The 23836-nt window shown below is 34.3% G+C and overlaps 1 protein-coding gene across 1 annotated transcript in view; it reads left to right on the forward strand.

Annotated features, from left to right (window-relative positions):
- Positions 1 to 23836, forward strand: part of LOC138327581 (uncharacterized) — a 79500-nt gene that overhangs the window by 39465 nt on the left and 16199 nt on the right. Inside the window, exons 2-6 of the mRNA XM_069273777.1 lie at positions 14657 to 14860; positions 16430 to 16497; positions 20580 to 20705; positions 21077 to 21160; positions 21677 to 21746. Of these exons, the coding sequence (XP_069129878.1) occupies positions 14687 to 14860; positions 16430 to 16497; positions 20580 to 20705; positions 21077 to 21160; positions 21677 to 21746 (522 nt within the window). The 5' untranslated portion in view covers positions 14657 to 14686. The remainder of the gene's footprint in view (positions 1 to 14656; positions 14861 to 16429; positions 16498 to 20579; positions 20706 to 21076; positions 21161 to 21676; positions 21747 to 23836) is intronic.

Genomic DNA, 23836 nt, shown 5'->3' on the forward strand with positions numbered 1-23836 from the left:
GGGCACCTTGACCGCGATAAATAACCATCAGAGGGACACAAAGGTTATATCGACAACTTCCAATACAAGGGGAAATCTTTAAAACTGTCTTGTTGTTTATTTAATTCGGTTCTCATAATTATGTGATATTTACCCGCGTGTGGACTCCCCCATCATTGGTGCAATCCTGATTAAACTACGACATTTTTAATTAAGAAATATATAATAATAAATAATAATACATATTTTATTTTCGTGTCACACATTTAAAAATATATATATAGAATATACATTAAAAATGTTCGGCCAATATTTGACCTATGAGACACGCATACGCATATATATCACCATAAGGATATCAACTCTATCATTTGACGACATTGTGTAATATTGGTTACGATTAAAACGCCATAATTATCTTCCGATCTACAGTCAGCCTTAAATAAATTTGAAATTTATTGTGAAAATTGGAAACTTGAAGTAAACACAAATAAGACAAAACTTGTTATTTTTTCAAAGAGGAAGTCTCGAACCCGTCCTCATTTCACATTATTTAACAAAGAGATTGAAATTGTAGATTCGTTTTCTTATTTAGGAATATTGATGAATTATAATGGGAGTTTTCATAAAACGAAATTGAAACTGTTGGAACAGTCAAGAAAAGCTATGTTTGCTGTTTACAAGAAAATAAGAAACATCCCTCTTCCTATTGATCTCCAGTTAAAAGTATATGATTCCCTTGTTTTACCAATATTGATGTACTCAGTAGAAGTATGGGGCCACGAAAATATTACAGCTATAGAAAAGCTTCATTTACAGTTTTGTAAACGTATACTCGGCGTTAGGAAAAGTACGTGTAATTACATGGTATATGGTGAATTAGGGAGATTCCCTCACGATATAGAGGTTAAAAACAGAATTATTATGTTCTGGCACAAATTGATTACTACTGATAATCTTTCAAGTAATATATATAAGTTGATGTTAAACTTGCAAACAAATAATATCATGGAATTCAAATGGATGCATAATGTTATTAAAAAATATTTTTGAAGAAACTGGTTTGAATTATATATGGGACTTCCAGAATGTATGTACATATAATAGAGAATATTTAAAATCTATCGTAAAACAAAGATTACAAGATCAATTTGTACAAAAATGGTTTAATGACATAGAGAATTCATCAAGAGGTCGTACTTATTCTATTTTTAAAAGTAATTTTGAATTTGAAAAGTATCTTGTGAAACTAAAGCCAATAGATAGACAAATCATCATAAAATTCAGAACCTCGAACATGCACTTACCTATAGAAACTGGAAGATGGACTGGGACCCCTGAAGTAAATAGAACTTGTAATCTATGTTTTACTGATATTGGAAACGAATATCATTATTTGTTTCAATGCAGTAATGAAATGGTGAAACGTTTACGAGAAATGTATATACCAAGTTACTATTATAGAAACCATAGTGTTATCAAAATGAAAGGCCTGTTTACTATATGTAACACTACTGTTCTGACAAATATATGTAAGTTTTTGAAAAAAAATTGAAAAACTATTGATTGAGCATTTACATCACTAATACATATTGTAATGCACTGTTGCGCTATGGGCCCAATATACTTGTATGTTTATATTATGTATAGTGACCTCCTGTTACATACTTGTATGTCTGAGAGTGAAATAAAATCTGACAAAGATTTATTCGTCCTTGCTTCTGATGACCAGTTAGGCGGCGGGCACAGGTAAATCTGTCTATCACAGCGGGAGGCTAAAGAGTGTAGTCTGCGGATGAGGCTTGCACACATTTAGCTTAAAATAAAGGTCATCTTCATTAGACAATGAGTATGAAACTCGTATTGAGAAACCGATAAGTTCCTTTTTGTAAACACGAATTCTTGGAAGTATATAGCGGTCGTAAGCTACAATAGAGACGATACACTATACGTACACAAAACCGATCTTATGGAAACAAATTAGTTATAACCACAGACTATTTTATTTAGACCTGGCTATAATTTTAGACATGGCACGATGTAATCGACTAGTGACGGTAAGTTTAGATAAGGTCGTCATAATTTCGGACGGTCAAATATATTTCAGGCTGGACATGGATAATCAGTGATGTTTTTAGAAAACGGTGTCAAAATTCAAACTAGTAGAGAAACTAAACGGCACATATTAAGGAAATTTGGACTCCATTGAATAATCAGTCAGACACAGTTGTTCATTTCGCCGAGATCTAGTACGTATACGTGGTCCTTCAATAGTGGACTCGGCTTGTCTGTCTATAATATTAGACTGATGTCACTAACATTAGTCCCGGTTGCTGAAAATTAACCACCACTATAAAATTAGACTGCCGTTATCAATATTTGACCCGGTCGCTTAAATGAGACCATTGCTGTAATAGACTGAAGCCACCACAATTTGACCCAGTCGCTGAAAATTAGACCCGTCACTGAAAATTAGACCCGTCACTGAAAATTAGCCACCGCTGTAATATTAGACTGTGTTCACCAAAATTAGACCGGCCACTGAAAATTAGACCCGTCACTGAAAATTAGCCCATGGCCAGGTCACTGAAAATTAGGCCAACGCTGCAATATTAGACTGTGGTCACCGAAATTAGACCGGTCACTGAAAATTAGACCCATCACTGAAAATTAGACCCGGTCACTGAAAATTAGCCCCATCACTGAAAATTAGACCCAGTCACTGAAAATTAGACCCATCACTGAATATTAGACCGCTGCTGTAATATTAGACCGGGGTCATGGAAATTAGTACCATGGTGGTTATTTTAGACCAGTTTGCTCAGAATTAGACTTTTTCTGATTATTAGGTCATTTTCTCTCAATATTAGGCCTGTTTTGAAAATTAGGTCAATTTCTGTCAAAATTAGGCCTTTATGGTCTTTCAGTGACGATAGCTATGGCCCAGACACCGTTCCTACCGCACAGACCGCACATCGTCCGCACATCGTCCGCACAACGCACATCGCACTGGCGTAGGAAGATGAAACGTAATGGGGGGGGGGGGGGCAAAGGTCCTCAATATTTTGTCAACATCCCCCACCCCCCCCCCCCCCGCCGCCGCACCTACAGGAGGAGATTAATTCAACTCCCAACCATATATGCTTTATATAATTTTTCACATATCATTAAATTTAATCCTTGTACACATTTATAGACAGTGGGGTCGCTAAAAGGAAATTAACGAATTGGCCAAATTAGCATGTGAGCGCCGAAGGCGCGAGATTAGCGAGATTATGGTGTTTTAGGGGTCGGAGGGTGACCCCAGGAAAACATATTGTAATTTAGAATGACTGAGATGAGTTTTACAATGTATTTTGATGATTTTGCGAAAAAAACTATTACAATTTAAAATAGCTTATATGAGTTTTGATGAATTTGCGAGCGCCCGAAAGCGCGATATTTTGGTGTTGGGGAGGGGGGGTCAGGGGGTCTCCCCCTGAAAAAAAATTACGATTTCGAATTGCTTAGATGAGTTTTACGATGCATTTTAATGATTATAAAGCGTTCTTAACATGGTAATTTTTGATTTAAAGCTACCTGCATTTAGAAATGATAAATGTGTCGTCATAACATTATGCAACCCTACCCGATCTGAATATACCGGCCACACCATCGGCACATTGTTGTGTCACAAAAAAAAATGAATTAATTGCTTCGCTTAGACATATAAACAAATTAATCTTTTAAGAGACATTTTTTAAATAGTACATAGAATCCCTTGATGGACATTTTTAGTCTAGATCGTTTGTATTGAATTTTTACTATTTAAGGTTTGACATAATGTGCTTGAACGTTTTAGGAAATGCGTCGCGCAGCGGAAAATTTTCTAGAATGAAGTACGAAAAATGTGCAGGAGGCCCTATTTTCTTTCAAATAAGCATTTTTTTTGAAAATTTCAGTCGGCGAAAGGGGGGGGGGAGGCTAAAAGACATGTTGCCCCCCCTGCCCCCCGCTTCCAACGCCCCTGCATCGTGAAACGTTGTGCAGTCACACATGTACAACTGTACTTCTTAATAAAAGTATTGAAGACGATTAATGCATCCGAAAAAAAATCCATGGCGTTATGCCCTATATGGAAAGAGTTACTGATTGCACAGACAACAAAAGCAAAACAAATTAATTTATATGTGTGTTTTTAGTTTACACTCCGTTATCGACATAAACTTAAAAATACTTAAGCGGCATGTAGCATTGTTTAGATTTGTCGACGAGTGTGTGTAGTGGCTTTGTTGTCGAAGGAAATTTATGTTTCAATGTCTAGTATCTCTGTTGTATGTTTGCCAAGTGATTGATGAAGAGTAGATTTGAATTTCTAGAATATTGAGTCAGCGGCTTCGTTTGCTTGTTGTTCCAGTGATTGTTTCAGTAGGTTAAGATTGGTTTCTAGTTGGCTCTGTTGTACATGTATTTACTTTTTGGGTTCTTTTCCTGAATTGGTGAGTCCGACATCAGCTTCTGTGTATGACCTGCTTTTCCAACGAATGGCGTTTCTGTTTTATTTTTGATTGAGGTTATATTTGTGAATGCTGTGATGAAGGCTACCGAGTTTATTGAAATACATTACGTTGACCTTCATTCAAGGTCACATTACCTTGATCGTCATTCAAATTCATAGAAGTCAAAAGACACACACAAAAAAAAACCCAAAAAAACCCCAACTACTTCTTGTTAATCTAACTTCTTGTTAAACTAAGAGGCCGAGAGACCTGATATAGTACCTATAACATACTGGGATGTTGGGCTGCCAGGCTTGTTCAAAGAAATTTGATTGACCAACTTTTAAGAAGCTAAAACTGAACTTTGATATTGTTGTAGGTATAGCCGGGCTTGAAGGACTGTCAGATATGTTACTAAGTTCGGAGAATTTGTTTGATGCGTCTATTGTGCTGTTGTCAAAAGAATTGGGTTTGGGAGCCCGCAGCTCAAGCATTCCCATCAGACATCATCGTGATCCATGTTTTGGCAATCAACATGGTACGGTACCATATGTCGTATGTCTCATAAAGTATTGCTTTTGACTTCCAGATAATTGCTTTACTACATAACCCACAGGGAAATCTTGGGGATCTTGGCCCTGGGTTAAGTTCAGTATCAAGGTTTCCAGGTTTACATCTTCACTCTAACACACAAAGTGTCTTTATATAGGTTTTAGATTTAATTATAATTTAACATTCCTTGCATTTTTCTTGACTGTGGTAAGTACAGTTGTAATATATTTATTTCAAAGAATCATCACTTATTCATGTTCACTTTTAAAAGGGTCATGGATTTCATCTCCAATATCCGATGTACATGTACGTTGATAGTGTATACAGCTGCAAGAGTATGAAAAGGTCATGTGAACTGGGAATGAACGCGAGTGGATGGCGAGTTATTATGTTTTCAAATATATGTCTACATGACAGAAACGGTATTTATGCTATATCTATAAATAAAATATCAATAGTTTGCGCTATTTATACGAAAAAGCCATCTCAGTGACGCTTAAATCGACCATGCATGGCTGCTCAATGTTTGTTTACACAACTACTATTCACAGAACGAGATATGTTTTTTGATTTGGGAAAACGTGAAAAAAACCCGCATTGGTCCATATAGCAACAGTTCACTGACACGTCGGAGGAATAAAAAAAACTTCGACGAAATAACTGTTAGATAATTAGTAATATATAGAAGACAAAATTCCGCACCGAAATATATGTTTGGCGAAGTTTATTTAAGTGAGAAGGATTTGTCACAGTCCCTTTTACGCTACTAAACACAACACGAGACGCATATGAACCCCTCGCGCACTTTCATCCGAACCATCGAAATTGATTTGTAAAAGTTGTATAACTTGTTTCTCGATCGATGTAAAATGAAGAAAGTTTATATAAATATATATATTAAATAAAAATCATTTCTCTCAAAAAATACTTGTCTATACGAGTCAAATGAAACACTGATGTAAAGCTTAATAAATGTCACGGTGTCTAGACGGAAGAGTTAGGAGAAATGTCGTAAGTTTTCATTAAAGATGACGGTCCGCTTCAGAAAGTAAGACGGTAATCCTTGCATCCGCAAGCTACATCAAAGGTATCGCCGGCGGGTATCCAAGGATAATCAATCGTCGCCCAACGTCACGGTCAGTGCACAAACACACCCACGAAAAACAAAAATATTATATAAAAAAAAAAAAAATATTATATGATAGAAAAAATATTTCCAAAAGCAATCTATTGCAGCTTTCAAATCAACTTACATGAAAAGCCGGCTTAACTCTTACCATTATAACCTTTTCTACTGATGCCGTGCCGTCACGAAGGTGTATTACGCGTGTAGCCATATACATACAGATTCATAAAACATGATAAACCAGCACTACAACACCGTAAGCATGACAGAACTTTATATTGATTGACCTTTACTCTACGACACCATATCTACACGTACTGGTATGAAAAAAACCTTTAAAAGAATTCAACTAGCGATACGGATTGAATTGGGTGCCTATATGATGTCTGCATATGAAAAGGGTAGATAATTTTATAAGGCCATAGACGTATCCAGAGTAAAACAATGTGGATGCGATGACAGTATACAGTTTTGACTGAGTTTGAGGTCAACAAGTATTATGTTGAACTAAAGGACCAAGCTGTTGCCGGAGTCCAGAATCATAGTTAACATACATAAGCAATTGGACATTACCCTGATAATTATAATATCAAGGGTTTGTCAGTGAAAATCACAGTGCTGTAAAATCCTGTACTTTTTGTGTCCTTTGTGAACTAAAATCCGTATGTAGTTTTGAAGGAAAAAGAAATAAATATCTTTACCGAAGAATGGTTTTGAATATTCTATAAATAAATGTAAACAGAGCAATAGATTGAAACGAAGGATAAAGCGCTTTACACGCTAGACAAATTTGCGAACAATATCTGAGCAGTTCCCTGTGTAATTCACCCTGTAAAATAACCTCACTGAAGTTATTCCCCGATTTACATGTAAAAAATCTAAACTTGTAATGAGTTAGTTGAAACCGCCAGCGTTGTTAGAAGACAGTGACTAAAGTAATATATAGGCTGCAAACACGCAATACGCATCACAGTGGAAAGTTTCGAATATACAAAATCACTAATCCATGTTTAATCAGATGAACACCAGAATAAAATCAGACACATAAAAGGATGACCCTTTGACCTCATGAAGCTGCCGCCAACATTTATTGATTCGTGGGAATTAATTCAAATCACACAATATTTCCAGTTCTACCTGTAATCTGGCTATTGGTTCATCCATCAATATACTGTACAGTCAATGTATGCATTGAATGACCGATGCGTTATTCTTCAAATGACTTTTATCTTAATGTTTTACAGTATGTTGTGTAGTCAATAGGCTGAAATTGGAAGCCTGTCAGTCATTTCCAATACAGGGACATAGGAAGCGGGGGAAGGCGGGCAAACTTTTTTTTTTTCCCCCCCCCCCCCCCCCCCCCCCCCCCCCCACACACACATTTTCACCGAGTGAAATGTTCTAAAAATGCACATTTGAAAGAAAAAAGGGTCCCCCTGCACATTTTTTGTACTACATTTTAGAAAATGTTCAGCTGCGCGACGCGTTTCCTAAAACGTTCAAGCACGTAATGTTTAAACCTTTAGTAATGCAAATTCAATACACACGAACTAGACTAAAATGCCCATCGGGATTGTACTAAACTAAGCGCCGATGAAAACGCAACACTTTTTAATTGAATATTTTTCAATTATTTTTTTTTGTTCATATCAAACAAATTCATAACGTAAAACTTTGAGCACCTTAACTATGTATACAATAATGATTCGCATGACTGAGCTTGCTCTCGGGCCGTGAAGCGGTCGATTGTTGGAAAAGTACCTATCTGCACGTGCACTCGGTATCAATGCGCGCTATTTTCCAGATTCAGATTTTGAAAACGCCTTTTAGTTTGGAAAACGATGCCACGACTTACAGATACCCAGCGTCACGAAGATAGGGGTATGTTGGCAGGCGGAATTCCGCTGCGTGAAATTGCGCGTAGAATGGGATGTTCGCCTTCTACTATTGTGAGACTTCATCAGCGATAAGTTCAAACGGGTTCTCTGAATGATAGACTGCGCCATGAGAGGCAATGAGTGACGTCGGATCAAAATCGCCGGCCGTGGACTCGGAGGCATCGACGTTGGCTCATGCGCCAATAGAGACGCGTACTGTTCACGGATGAATCCCGCTTCCACCTCCGTAAAAGTGACGGTAGAATTCGCGTGTCGAGATAACGGGGAGAGCGTTACGTCGATTCATGCGTCCGCGAATGTGACCGTTGGGGTGGTTGCAGTTTCATAGTGTGGGGAGGGATATCCTTCGACCGCAGGACGCCCCTTGATATTGTGGACGGTAATTTGACGGCACGGAGTTACATCGACGAAGTCCTACAAACCGTTGTACCGTTCATTCGTAATCATCTCGACGTCGACATTATACAGCAAGACAATGCTCGTTGACCACAGACTTCCTTAATCAACAAAACATTCAAACACTGCCCTGGCCTGCCTTCTACCCTGACCTCAGTCCGATTGAACACTTGTGGGACCAGTTAGGTCAAGCTGTGAAACGACGTCAGCCCCAACCGTAAAATCGACGTAACCTTGAAATTGCTCTTCAGGAGAAGTGGAGGAACATTCAGCCAGTTAGAATTCAGCGTCTGCTTCGGTCCATGCCACGTGTCATGCTTGTGTGGAGGCAAATGGTGGCCACATCAGATATTGAAAGTGTGAAAATTAATTTTGGGGGTAGCGTTGAAACGCTTGCATCATCCCCATTCACGGGCTATCTTGGACTAACTCACTGGTAGGAAACGACTCTCGAAATGTATACCTTTGTAATGGAATATTCTGTATTTTTTTTAACCATTAAATTTTGCATATTGTAACAGTGTTGCGTTTTTATCGACGCTCAGTATATTTCAAAAAAATGTTTCTTAATAGATTAATTTGTTTATATGTCTTAGCAAGACAATCAATTCATTATTATTTTGAGTTACACAACAATGTGACGATGGTGTGAATCTGGTATGGTACAGTTACTGTATGACGACAATCACAGTTATCATTTCTAAATGGAGTTACATTGTAAATTTAAATAGAATAATTACCGTGTTAAGAACGCCTTAAAATCATCAAAAGACATTGTAAATCTCATCTCAGCTGTTCAAAATCATAATATTTTTGCTCGAGGGAGACCCCCGGACCTTCCAACCAACAAAATCTCGCGCCTTCGGCGCTCTCAAATTCACCAAAATACATCGTAAAACTCATCTCAGCCATTCTAAATCGAAAATTTTCCCGGGAAAACCCCCGGACCCCTCTCAAACTCCAAAATCACGCAATTGCCGGGGGCAAAATCGGCGCTCGCAAAATCATCAAAATATATCTTAAAACTCATGTCATGCATTCTAAATCGTAATATTTTTCCAGAGGATACCCCGGACCCCCCCCCCCCGAACTCACACGCTAATTTGCTTATTCATTATTTTCCAGTAAGCGACGCCACTGTCTATAGATGTGTACAAGGATTATATGTAATGATATCTGAAAAAAGTATATCAAATCAAGTATCTATTGTGGTTGCAGGGCGCCCGAGGGGGATGGAGGATGGGGTTCACCGAGTTTTGTTGGGTTCATGAATTGTGTAAACTCTGTAAATTATGAGGAGACAGCCGATTAAGTTTTGACATTGTATTTATTCTTTCCCAGAGAGAAGTCATAATACAAAATATAGATCATTACCAAACATCATCAAATTGTGTTAAGATGATCATAGACAATTGACTTTCAATTTCAACAAATTTTATTTCAATTATTATTCGAAAAGGGATCGAACAACAGGCGTAGCCTATATAAGTTATCTCCCTAAGTAACTACTAGTACATAACAAGATATATAAGATATATATAACTACATTTAACTGTTATATATTGATAGTGTTAGAAAATATAGGACATAATTTTAAGATGATGATTGAATTAATCCATCACCAGAAAATTCATATTAATGTTTATAACTAAAAAAAAAAATTTAGTTATCACCTAAACAACACTGCATAGTAATTATTATAATTACTACATTATGCATACAAGTATAAAATAGTCAAAATATCAAACAAATCACCCATTAGATCCATACGGAGGAATGGCAACCAGTGATCAGAGGCACTGTGAAATGATCATTTGCTATTGTGTAGCACAGTCAATGTATTTATATTGTATTTTACATTACATGTTTAAAGTGAAATATTAACAGAACTGTTTTTATGTACTGTATTATATGCTCGGAAATCTATTTGTGGATCTTACAAACTCAATAGTACACTCAAATATATATCTATTGGCCTGATCATCACATTCACAACAACCTGATAGAATCCTATCTAGATTGTAGTGGTTGTGATTATCATCATATAATTTATCTTGTAAAGTTCTCTGTGGATTATCATGTTTCACACAGTCAAAGAAATAATGTTGTACTGTTTCATCAGCATTACCACAGCTTCAAGTTGGTGATTCAGTAAGATGGTCCCTATAAAGACCAGAATTAAGATTACTTCAAGAATTTATAAGTTGACATAATAAAATATCATATTTCCTATCACCTGTGTTTACAAATGTAGTGTTCCTAGTTGTGTCTGTGGTAATGTCACGTACATATCTTTTTAGGAGTTGTTTAAATTGATGTAATGATGTGATATTAGTTAAGTCAAACCTTGCTGCAAGTTCATTATAATCTCTAATTGTAGATGGTAAAAAAACTTTTTTGAATATGCAGTTGTCCTGCATAAAGGTATTGTAAAGATTCGTTTCTCTTAATAAATATGGATTTACATTATTTAAAAAGGGTTCAATCAATTCTGTTAAGTAAGTGGGAGCAGCTCCTGTAATAATTGTGTACAAGAGAATTAGTCTGTGTTTTTTGTCTTGTAGCAAGGGTGTCCAAATCAAGTTCAGAATACAGTTTATAGTGCGAGGTTCCCTTGCGCAGTCCTGTAATAACTCTAGCTGCATCTAATTGAATTGATTCAATTAATGCTACCTCCTGTTGATTACAGTTATCAAAAACGATGTCACCATATTCATGTAGGGGTCTTATATAAGCATTACATGTTGTGATGAGTGTTTTGCGACTATATTTAGCAGACTTGAGTAAGTTAATACGCTTACTTGCTTTATTATAGATAAAATTTATATGGTGAAGCCACTTACCATCTTCAGAGAAGAAAACACCAAGATGGTTATGATTAGATACATTTTCCACAGTTTCAGTTTGAAAAACAATATCAGGAATGATAATATTTCTTTTCTGACTAAAAGTTACAGATTCTGTTTTTGAAGGATTTAACTTTATATCCCATTTCTTGAACCATACATTTATATTTTCTAAGTCATTAGACAGACTAGTAGCTGCTTCTAGCGGAGTAGTGTCTATTACTTTAAAAAGAGATCTATCATCAGCAAAAAGTCGTTTTTCATTTGTTATACATTTAGTTATATCATTTATATATATCAGAAATAGAAAAAGACCGAGAACTGATTCATTGGGGACACCAGCACTTACCTGTCTATATGACGAGTAGAAGCCTTCAGTCATAACTCTAAGTTTACGATTACTTAAGTAGTTTCTAAACCAATTAAGGAGATTATCCTTAATACCATATTTTTCAAGTTCAAATTTAAGTCAGGATGCCGTACACGATCAAAAGCCTTGCTTACATCACAAAATACTTATCTATTTTCAAGACCTTCATCAATTTTTTGAATAATAGTATTATACATGGATAATAGTTGATAAACAGTAGAGTCATCAGGAATGAATCCAGACTGGTATATTGATGATAATTCATATTCCAGCAAATGGTTATATAAATGTTTGAATATAATCTCTTCTAAAATCTTCTAAAGTAATAGATATTGGACGGTAGTTAGAAACATCATTTATATGACCTTTACCTTCGTAAATAGCATTAACTTTAGCCATTTTCCAAGACGGAAAAATAGAACCAGATGTCATGGTTTTATTAAATAATAGAGTCAATGGAGTAATCACTGACCGGGATAGAAGTTTTATAACTTTTGGAATAATATCATCTGGCCCTGCAGGTTTCTTATCATTAAGTATGTTGAGTTGGTCCCTCACAACCTGCTCATGAAATAAAAATGTTAGTTAGTATAATGAGTGACTCAGGAACAAGAGGAGGATGTTGATATGGCAGTAAAATAGTCAACAAGTCATTCTGCTTTATCAAGAAGATGGAACAAAACAGTATTGTTATGGTGTAATGGTGGAATACCGGGTAATTTGTTATTAATTTTCAGGAATGTTTTTGCTGTTTTCCACCATTTAGATGTTGAAAAATGTGGGTCATTTAAGGAGTTTTCGAAGTTCTTCATGTAACTTTCTTTAGTGTTACGTATGAGTTGGATAATTTCATTTATGGTATTTCTAAAGGTTGTCCAGTGCTCTGGGTTGTAGGTCTGTACTGCTTTTTTATGAATTCTATTCCTCTGTCTGAGTTTTAACCTTATCTCGCTTGACATCCATGGCTTAACATCCTGTTCTGCATTGATGCTTACCGATCTATGCTGTCCATCATGCGATTCATTTTAACAATGTCAGCATTATTATAAATATAAACATTTTTTGCATATCCATGATTTCTATATGTAAGATATGAAACATTGAAATTGATTATAGAGTGGTCACTACAAATTGGAGGAGATACCAGGTTTTTTTTACAATTCTATCATTATTAGTAAGGACAATATCAACAGAGGTAGAAGATTCCTGAGTTATTCTTGTAGGCTCTTTTATATAATTGTACATATCATATTAATTTAAAAGTCTTTTTAGATGTGAATTGGTTGAATGTTAGTCATATTGACATTGATATATCCAGTGATAATGATGTCTGCATTTATTTGTTTAGAATCATGAATTACATGATCCAATAAATTATCAAGCTTTCCCCAATAGTTAACATTACTATCAGGGGGTCTATAAATGCACCCAAGAAGTACTTTATTATTGTTGACTGTAGCTTCTGTCCATTATAACTCTAAATCGGGCGACTCAAGATCTAGCCTTCTTCTCATAATGATATTGTCTTTACAATATATCATAACGCCATCCCCAGGGCGCAGAATACGGTATCTTCTGAAAATTTGATTAAAAAATTGCCCAAGTATTAGGTAATCATCATTAATAGTATCATTAAGATGGCTTTCAGTTAAACATATAATATCCTTATCACTCAATTCAGCTTCTAATATATCCAATTTATTGACTTATAATTGCCAGTTACAAATAAAAGACAAGATGACAATACTCTAGCATTTACAATTGTAGACTTAAAGTGAATTAGCTTTGTGCACGGTAGAAATTATTCTACATAAAGTTAACGCGTTGTTGAATTACAATATAAATACTACTGTGTAGACACTGTACTATAATTTTAAGGTTTCCTCTCAACAAAAGGGAAAAACAATATGTTAAGCGAAGAAAATAGATGTGGTAGATTTTGCAAAGAGAGGTATTGCCTCAGTAAAGCAATAATTTGATAATTGTATATCTTGAAATAGACTGATACAGAATCATTGTCAACAGATAGGTTTTGGCTCATCAAGTTCACAATGTTGTTTACAGTATATTTGTATAGGTTTATTTAAATTTGAAAAAAAAATACTTTTGGAATGTGCTGGTTGAAAATATGTTTCAAATTCATATATATTCTAAAATATGGAATTTAGATTAACAAAAGACAATTCTCAGAGATAAAATTATATGTATACATAAAAAATCATAAGTATTAGGCTATAATATTTTGAATCAAAGTACTAAGTAAAAAGACAATACGTCAGTGTCAGATTATAAAATATGTACACCCAAACTAGGTATTAAAATAACATTATAGGCCGAAGTATTTATATAATTTATGCAGTTTTTTAAACAATGAAATCGATATCTCAGATATCAAAGTCTGCATGTGTAGATGGTACAAGTAAATAGGTGATAATCAATATTCGACAATTACTATGAATCATATAGGTTAGAAGGTTACAATGAAAGGGATGTCGAACAAATAAAGAATATCTGTGGTAGTGAATTTTAAACTTGTTTACAGTTCTTGATGTAGCATTTAGCCAAAGGGCGATATCTCTTAATCGTTATACTTTTTTGATTAGAGTAGTAAGCATATCATCAATGGTTAACATGAAAATTCATTCTCTCAACTTGGTGATAATACCATTATCTTCATTTTAAATGCTGTTATCTCAAGTAGACACTATGTTTTCCACTAACTCCAGTTAAGACTCGTGGCATTTTTGTTCTGTAGGCGGATATATTTTCTTAGAGAACTTGGAGTTACTAGAGTTACGAGAAAATTATGATACGAAGTATGAATATTGATCAAATGAATGCAATCGGAAAAATTGTACAATTTATGTATTAAAACAGATCGACAATAAAAAACAACAACATCGATTTAAATATATCAACACCATTACAAAGTTCAAAATAAAATAAAATGTAAATATTATTGGTAAAAATCCTCGTAAATAATGATAATGCATCGTTTTTTTTATTTATAGATATTGATCAGATCAGGGAAGTCAACGATCATGCCTCCACGTACTCAAAAGAAAACCATCATTTTCACACTGGCCATTGTCGCCTGTATACTGGTGATATTTCACATAAGACAAGCATCTGACACCCATCAAGTAGCCGCCTCGGCACAGAGCGTATTGAATTATGTTCTACGGAAGAAGACGGTTTTGACATGGCCAAACCAGGTGCATTAAAACAGATTGAAAATACAAACATCGGTCAAAAAATCAACACCACACCAAGCATTTATGCATTAAATAGATGGAAAATAGAATTCATTTAGAGAAATAAACACCATTTCAAAATTCAAAGTGAAAATATAAATTGCATTTAATTTCGATTTTTTAAACTATAAAATCGTTTTCTTTTTCCACTTGTTGTTATACCTTTAGAAGTCTGTTTGTGCGAGTGTGGTTTTGATACATTGATGCCGGAAACTTGCTATGTTACAAATATACTAATATTGATTAGTTGATCTTGATAATTTCAGCCTTAAGCATGACCATGCGTAGTTTGAAGCTTTATGCCTACAATTATATTTTTGGTTCAAGCACTTGTCTCATATGCGTTTGTCGCTAGTCTTTATATATGTGTACTGGAAGAATTTCAAGTGCACTAACGTAAAGAATAAATACACGTGATCAACAATCGTCGTTTGAAATTAAGTTATTAAAGATTACAAGTTCTATAAAAACGAAGTGAAAGAGAAAGCCAATCATCAAAATATTGAAATGTAATGACAAAAATGCAAACTATACAACTATGTATAGGTTAATGGATAATGTCGACGGTTATTAGACATATCTACTACAAAGCATATGTATGGCTATTTCAGTTAGAATACAATCTAATTAAAATTGGACTTGTAATTTCGCTCCACTACAATGTTCTACATTATGCTGCAAAATAAGTATCGGAGCATAACTTAGGACATTATAGTGGAGAGAACTTACAAGTCTAAATTTAATTAGGTTGGTTAGGATATGATCTGCGCGAATGGCTAAACGTATATTTTATTCAAACAATGAATATAACAATATTATTTTCGCATAGGTTTGAATAAAAATATCGTTATTTGTTAAAGGGACAATTCAGTCTAAGAGAACATTAGAATTTGTACATATATCGGAAAAAACCTATTTCTAATGGAAATTAGATCAGTCGTTTTACTGTGATATGCCAGAAACACCCATGGTGGTGAAATGCGTGTGAGATGTTCAAACTCGCTCGCTGTCCGCCATTACACATTGTGGTCGAACATCTTGTATGCCGAACCCTGTCCCTTGTTCGTAGAGTAATGCTACTTTTGTCTAGAACTGCTCCAATCGCTCTGACAGTAGTGTGTTTACCTTATTATGTGATTTGTCTTGTCTAAAAAACCGTTTCATCACATCCTCAAGTGGTATGTAGTTCATTTGTTTAACGTGCATGACTTTGGCTCAGGTATGGGTACAGCGTACATATTGTACTTGCTTAATCGTATTGATCAACGATTTGTAATTACAACGGCATCAATTAAAATACTAAACAATGACTTGGAATTTGTCAATATGTTATGCTATATGTTTCATAAGAAATGTAGAACAACACATTTATGCCACATTTTGCTTCTTGGTTATGTAAAAGAATTAGCCTGAGTGAATTGTCCCTTTAAGACTACAAATTCAATTAACATAACTCTTTTAAATATGATTTGGATTTTTTCCATTGTCTTCGATGTTTTTAATACAATTACCAAGTATGCTGTTTTTCAGAATCCAATTCCTGAGGTATCAACTCTAAAGACGCTGTCCATTGGCGAACTATCACATTTGTACTTCAGGTAATTTAAGAGGGATGTTTTTAGATGGAATATCGTACCAAAACAAAAGAGATAAATAGTTAAAAGTGATACAAGTAAACGGCATACAGCTGGAGTTAACTGGGTCTTCATAACGGTAGAGAACTAATTCACACTGAAAATACGTTTAATGACGAGGACATTTTCACCTACAACTTCTAACTTACTGTGATCTTGATTTAAATACCTTTACCAACCTAGCGTCAAATTTCGCTAGAAAAACTTGCTTATGCATACATGTATTTTCAAATTACTCTCTTTTTTATATATATATTTCAAAACATTTTCTTTCTATAAAATGTATTCATTTTTTCAGTACATGCATTTGGTTTTCCGTATAGTTTTAAAAATCATTAAAGGGACAATTCAATCTAAGATTACATTAAAATTTGTATATATATCGGTTTTACTCTGATATGCCAGAAAAGCCCACTTTAGTGAAATGTATTTGAAATGTTCAAACTTGCTTGCTGTCCGCTATTACACATAGTGGTCAGATGTCTTGGGACCGAACCCTGGCCCTTGCCTGTGTAGAAATGATTTTTTTTTGTCTAGAAATACTCATATCGCTCTTACAGTAGTGTGTTTACGTTATTAGGTGCATATTCTTGTCTAAATATAAATTCACCAACTCCTCAGTTGTATTATATTGTATTTGATTAACGAACTTGTACGTGACTTTGACTCGGGTATGGGTACAACATACATGTTATACCTGCTTAATCGTATTGATCAACGATTTGGAATTTCAACGGTATCAATCAAAATACTTACAAATGTCGTGGAATTTGTCAATATTTCTTGTTATATGTTCCATAAGGAATATAGAACAATATATTTATGTCATATTTTGCTTCGTGATTATGTAACAGAATTAGCCTAATTGAATTGTTCCTTTAATCTTATACAATCGAAAAGAGCATAGCTAAATCAGCATACAAAATAGAAATACTCATTGCGTATTGCGTAAGGAACTATCACAAGGAGCACTGCAAGTAAATTTACAAAATAAGCTGTTCATAATAATGAAATGCGAGTTGATACTCATATAAGCGTACACGAAAAAGGGATCGCCAACAGAACATAGCATTTGATAGTCTGTCCATAACGAATCCGTTTGTTACGGGAAAAAACAGCTCCTTACTTCAACATAATCATACATGTATTACGTCTGATACAAAATTGTACATGTTATCCATCAATTCATAAAAATGTTAGTACACTTAATGTTTTTTGGAAGAATTTCGAGGAAAATTGAGAAATTTTGCAAAATTATCTATAAAACATTGCAACCTAAACAAAAGCTCACTTAACAATATTATGCATTCAATACAAATACTTTACCGCTGACGATTGCTATTTTTCTCTATCAAATACAGGAACATACGAATAAACGTTTTTTTCGGTTATAAAAGTTACTTAATTTACACAATTACAACATTGAAAAGTTTGGCTTCTTATTTTACTTCAAGATAAAATATATAAAAAATTATTAATTGCGTCCCAAAAATTCTATGACACTATGCCATATATGGGATTGCACATCCACCAAGAGCAAAATAAGGGAGACCCCTTGTGGCCACCTTTTGAACACATTTTATTTTTTTTTTTATTTTTTTTTTCAATGAAAGATATTTCATTCTAAATTGTGTATCCATTTATAATATATTTACTTAATATTATGACTAAAAATTGAGTTTTCAAGCAAAAAATACAATGTATAAATTAATGATATTTGGTTTGTACCAAATATTTGGCATGTCATCGATTTTGTTCACACTTTTAAATCATTTAAAAAAAGGCATATGCATAATCTTATAGCAGATACTTTTTTGAAAAATATTGAAATACGGGAAAATAGGATTTCAAAGGCTGAAATGTAGCACAGAGTATTTTCTAAAAAAATGAAATTTGTCCTAGGTGACTGTAAATTCAAAATTGACCATATTTACCATAATAAAACAACACATAGTGATAATTGGTATATAGGGGTTATAAAGTATGCTAAATAACACATGAACACTTTCGAAATGCTTGGTTTTCAATGGTAAAAAAAATTAACTACTCTGATTGGTTGAAACTTCAGCATTTCGTTACCATGGCAACCAATACTTTCGAAACTTGCCATTATACTCAGCATCCAAAATTATTACTATACACTCAAATTTACTCGATTCTTTAATCTGAAACTGGAAATGGTCAGCTAGGTATCTTAACAGAGTTCTGTTCCTACCTACAACCTGTTTTAATCACTCAAAAACTGTTTTCCCAGATTTGAATTTTGAAACTAATTAACACATAGACAATGAATGTCCTGAGAGCATTTTTAATGCAAATTGTGGACACCTCCTTTAATAGGGTGAAATGAGATGACGAAGAGCAATATTTTGTTTTCCAAAAAGTATCAATTTTTTGTTAAAATAATTTATAAAAACAAAATTTTCCGTTCAAAAACTGAAACAATTGACTGTGATATAAAGTATACGATCTACTGAAATAATTAATGAATAAAAGATGCAGAATTTTAACAAAGGATGACCTATTTTGACATATTTGTGAAAGTATTTTTATTGGTAATGGACACAAAGATTTCAGGCCCTTTTGGCCTTTTAGAAATCACAAACGGAAAAAGTAGCCTCAATTTAAAGGTACAACGAGTAGTACTTTCGGTATGCCGAGTTAAAAAAAAAAAAAGCTGTGTGCAGTTTCTATGCGATTTTTAACATTAGCTTGAACACCACCTTTACAGCGGTTATAAAATGTAGGTTAATCGGGATATAAATAGATCTTGACACTTTTATGATTTTTGTCTCGAGACCTTTTGAAATTTATACCCCAATAAAACTATATGTAACTATAGCTAATTCTGTTGTTTTTTTTTCGTCTTTTTTTTTTAAAATTTATTCTGTACTGTAAGTTCTGAAAAAATACAAACCTGTGCAAGAATATCATACAAGTGAAAATTTAATTCCATTGACTTATGGGTATATATTTCGTAAATAAGTAAATAAACTTATTAACAACAAATTGAAACAATCCAAAGTGCATTTGAATTCCGCTTTATTAATTATATGTGCCTTTGGTTACAACTTTTAAATTATTTAAAAGTTATTTAATAATGTGCACGTACATATTTGTGTTTTTTAAATACATGTATTTTTATGTAAAATATATATAATTTAGACAATTAAGTTACCATATATTTTGATCTGCTTAAAGTATTTGAAATTATTTTTTTTTAAAAAGCAAAGAAATAAAATGTATTCTAAAAAAAGGAAATTTGATAAAATAGCCGTTTCGAATAACAAACATTGCGCGAACTTACATTTGTCTTTCGTAAGGCTTCCTTGATTGGAATTTACATTCAAATGTAATTTACGTTTTAGTCTTATTACTGAAATCCAGAGAAACCTATAAAACAAATTGACGGTAAAATAATTTGAAACTTTATATTGTTTTCTTTGCATGGTTTGGTTACGTTTTAGAGCTTGGCATTGGCAATATATGCATAACATAAGGAATTAAACCTATAAACAGAGAGTTTATCAATGTGAGTCAATTGATTTCAATATTAGATTTAATCCTTTTTTCCATTTGTCTTGACTTTGAAAAAAAATGTCCTAAAGTGAAAGAACAAGATGTTATAATGTTGTTTTGTAATAATGCATATACCATCCTCGATACTACAGGGGTTCCGATCACTTACGATATCTACACCCTTGGACTATATCATAATAAAACTGGAGGCAACAGAACAGGTAATTTAGTGCTTCGATGCACATCAAAAGAGCCGTATATCGGTACACTGTGTGCTTGACTGTGTGGCTTTGAAGTTTAGCTTCGCTCTCTCTGTAGTCTTCAAAGGAAATTTTGCTGGCCTATGATTGGTTCAGATTTTTTCCTCTGAGCTGCCTTCGTTTTTTCTGTGAGATAGTCCAGGGCTGTAGAGATAGTAAGTGATCGAGGATGTGCATATACATGCATAGATATGTTTTATTATGTTAGTATACAAATACCAAAGCACATTTGTATGGATATTTTTATTTCTTATTTTATTTTTTCAGTTACGTGAACACACTACAAATATTTTGTCCCGTGAAGAGAGTTTATGGAGGAGTAAAAAACGGGTTTTATACCTGTGATGTTGTCCAGGATGATTTTTCTCATCCGTGTGTGTCTTATATGATAACGTAAGTATAATGTCTGTCAGTGATGTTGTCTGTTTATATCCATGTTTATTAATACTCAAAATTCAAGTATGTATAAATTATAACTTTGTTAAAATTATTTAAGAATTAAAAAACTTAGCAAAATACCTCAAAGCTGCTATAGCCAAAAAAAAATCTCAATTAACTAATCAGTTATAAAATCCATATGCAGATTCGTCTTTCTCGGGAAAGTTTTTTTTAGGAAACAATGTCTCTGTTTTCATATAACCTGTTATTATTCAACACAAATAATTTTATAGGAAGACTTTTTCAGAACATGGAATTGGACAAATAACGTACATTTTAAGAAAAAACAAATTTCATGTTTATTGATTGATTGTCACTTTGTTCAGATCTAGTGATAAAGAAATCAACAACGCTTTTTTCGATGAACTAAAAAAGGATTACCAATGCGAGAGAAACGTGATACTAAATAGGTAAACGACATCACAGGAGTTTGACGTTCTGTCAATAATATATATAAAAAAATATATAAATGCTGTAGTGTTTTATATCTTATAGAAGGTATTTATATTTGTGGTACAGTATATAATATTGACAGAACGTCAAACACTTGTGACTTAACATACAAAATAATTATGTAAGTACGCCTTTCCTATATTTTGAAGTTTTTGATTCGATAACCTAAGCTTCGTGTCTTGATTATCGTCAAATCTAAAAGTATCAAGAAATATATATTCTATATTATCCTGTTCACTATTTTGTATTTGTTCATTAAAATTAAATTGATTAATAGATCAACCCTGTATTATCATGAACTCGGATACCTCTGTCTTCGATAAATTAAATTGTGGTGGCTTATAACTTCAATGAAGTCATCTGTGTTAACCATTCTTTATAACTGAATGTCATTTCTTGTATTTCACATAACTAATTTCTGTTTACGCCTGTTACTAGTTAGCACAATATACAGAGTTGTGGTATATTTCCAGTGCAATAAAAGCCGCTCAAGACTCCTCTGATTTTGAGAAAGTTTACACAGTATCAGCATTGAAGTCAAAGGTAAATTTGTTAAGAGTGCCCTTGTATTTGTATATTTGATTTGACTCTCTATATTTTTAAGAAATCTCGAAGTTTCTAATTTTAAATTATTTCATGGTTAACCCTAGAAATCAGCATTCTATATACAACCGTTAATAGTTCAACATTTATTTCAGCATTACCTTTCGTCATCGTGTTTCGTCCGTCTTTGTACTGTAATAGGGAGGGTTTTCCACAAGAGACCCGGAGGGGCGATCCGACTGTAGCTCCCGTTATATGTATAAGTCCCAAATCGTGATCGTATAGTATTTTTAGTATACAACAGAGTCCACAGTCGTCACAAATCCTCTCCGGATCCCGTTTCCTCCACAGGTTACAGGCCTGTATCTCAACAGGTTCGATCTCTAGGATGTAGCGGAAGCACTGACACTAATCCAATAACTCAACTAGGTAAATACAGGTACAAATAACTATTTATTATATAAAAGACAAGTAGATTAAGTATTACATAGAAGATTCACAATAGTGCCCGATAAGACAGATAACAATAAGAGATATAAGTGCCGAAGCAGTTACAATGTATCCAAGATTAACTGTAGCCAAACTTTAGGCCTAATTAGCTAAGTCCTGTGTGATTACCACGTTCCCTAAACAAAGCCTTACACCCTACGGAGCCAACTAACCACCTACAAGTGTTCCTAACTCTAGAGGTATATAAAACCAACGGTGTAAACTAGGATACCTAAGGATGCCTAAGCCCTAAGTCCCTGACAACCCCTAATTATACACAAACCCTACGTTAGCTATAGATACACTCTAAGTAAAGACCCACGTTGTGGTCTAGCTCAGAAACCCCGCAAATGTTGCACTGTTGACAGTGCACGACGTGGCTCTGCTCCCTACCTATTCCCTAAGTCAAGACAAAGTTTCCCTCGGGAGCGGCCCTTTTTATACGGACCCATTATCCCCGCATCCCGAGGTGACCTCCGATTGGTCTGAGTTCGGACAGAACACCATATTTAGGTGAAACCGTTGCTACAACAACTCCACACTAAACATAACTTCCGCTTCCGGACTGACAAGACCCAAGTGACTGATAAACACCTCCCACGAATGTGTCTGCTAAACAGCAAACACACCCTAGATAAGACCTGTTCTCACGGTATCTCCCTGAACTTGGGTCAAAGCTAAATAAACAGGTTGCTGAAGTAAAGACTAGGAAGAGTGCAATAACAAATATAACAAGATAGAAAACCCGTTCTATCACAGTACGCTGTGAGCCATGCGCCGCCCGTCGTCCATAAAATTTTCATTCAAACGACATCTTTTCAATAACAGAGAAGCCTTGGATACTCTTGTAAAAGGACTGAACCTACGTCCGCCTCGTATACTCAGGTTCTGTTTGGGGTTCTGTATTGACAAAGAAACAATATACTTAATACAGTTAAAGATTTTATTAACAAATACGACAAGGTTCACATGCAAAGTACTTACACACAGCAGGTCAGCCCGCGGCTTCGCCTGTTGTAACTTACACACACACCAAGGACACATACATGTAAGTCTCAGGACAAAGGGACATCACACCATCTCAACTGTCAGCTAATACATAGTTACTAACGAGAACAAACACACACACGCTCTACATATAAACAAAAGGATAGATGAAAAGAGAGAAGAATGAATCTGACCAGCTCGAGGATCTTCTCCAGACTAATGAAATAGAAGTGCCTTTATAGCTATCCGGCCTAATGACAGTACAGTTTAGAAAGAACCAATAGAAACATAGGATAGAGATGCAAATGAAAGTAGAATTTATATATAGATACGGTAGCCACTTACACACACACGACAATGCATTATACAATAATTAACATTCTATAATACCACTTTCTCATACACACATACTTCACCATGGCCATGGTCAACATACAAAAATATCGAAACTTCCACACTCATATCGGGCCTGTAAAACGCTGGCATAAAGGGCTACCAAATTACACTGAACTACTATTAAAGTCACAATAATCAAATATATCAGAAACTTCCTCTGGATATTCCATATTATGCATGCAGAATGCCTTAATTGTTTGTTGAAGAAACGGTGAGCA

The sequence above is a fragment of the Argopecten irradians genome, chromosome 7 (genome assembly GCF_041381155.1).
Source record: "Argopecten irradians isolate NY chromosome 7, Ai_NY, whole genome shotgun sequence".
NCBI classification, from domain to species: domain Eukaryota; kingdom Metazoa; phylum Mollusca; class Bivalvia; order Pectinida; family Pectinidae; genus Argopecten; species Argopecten irradians.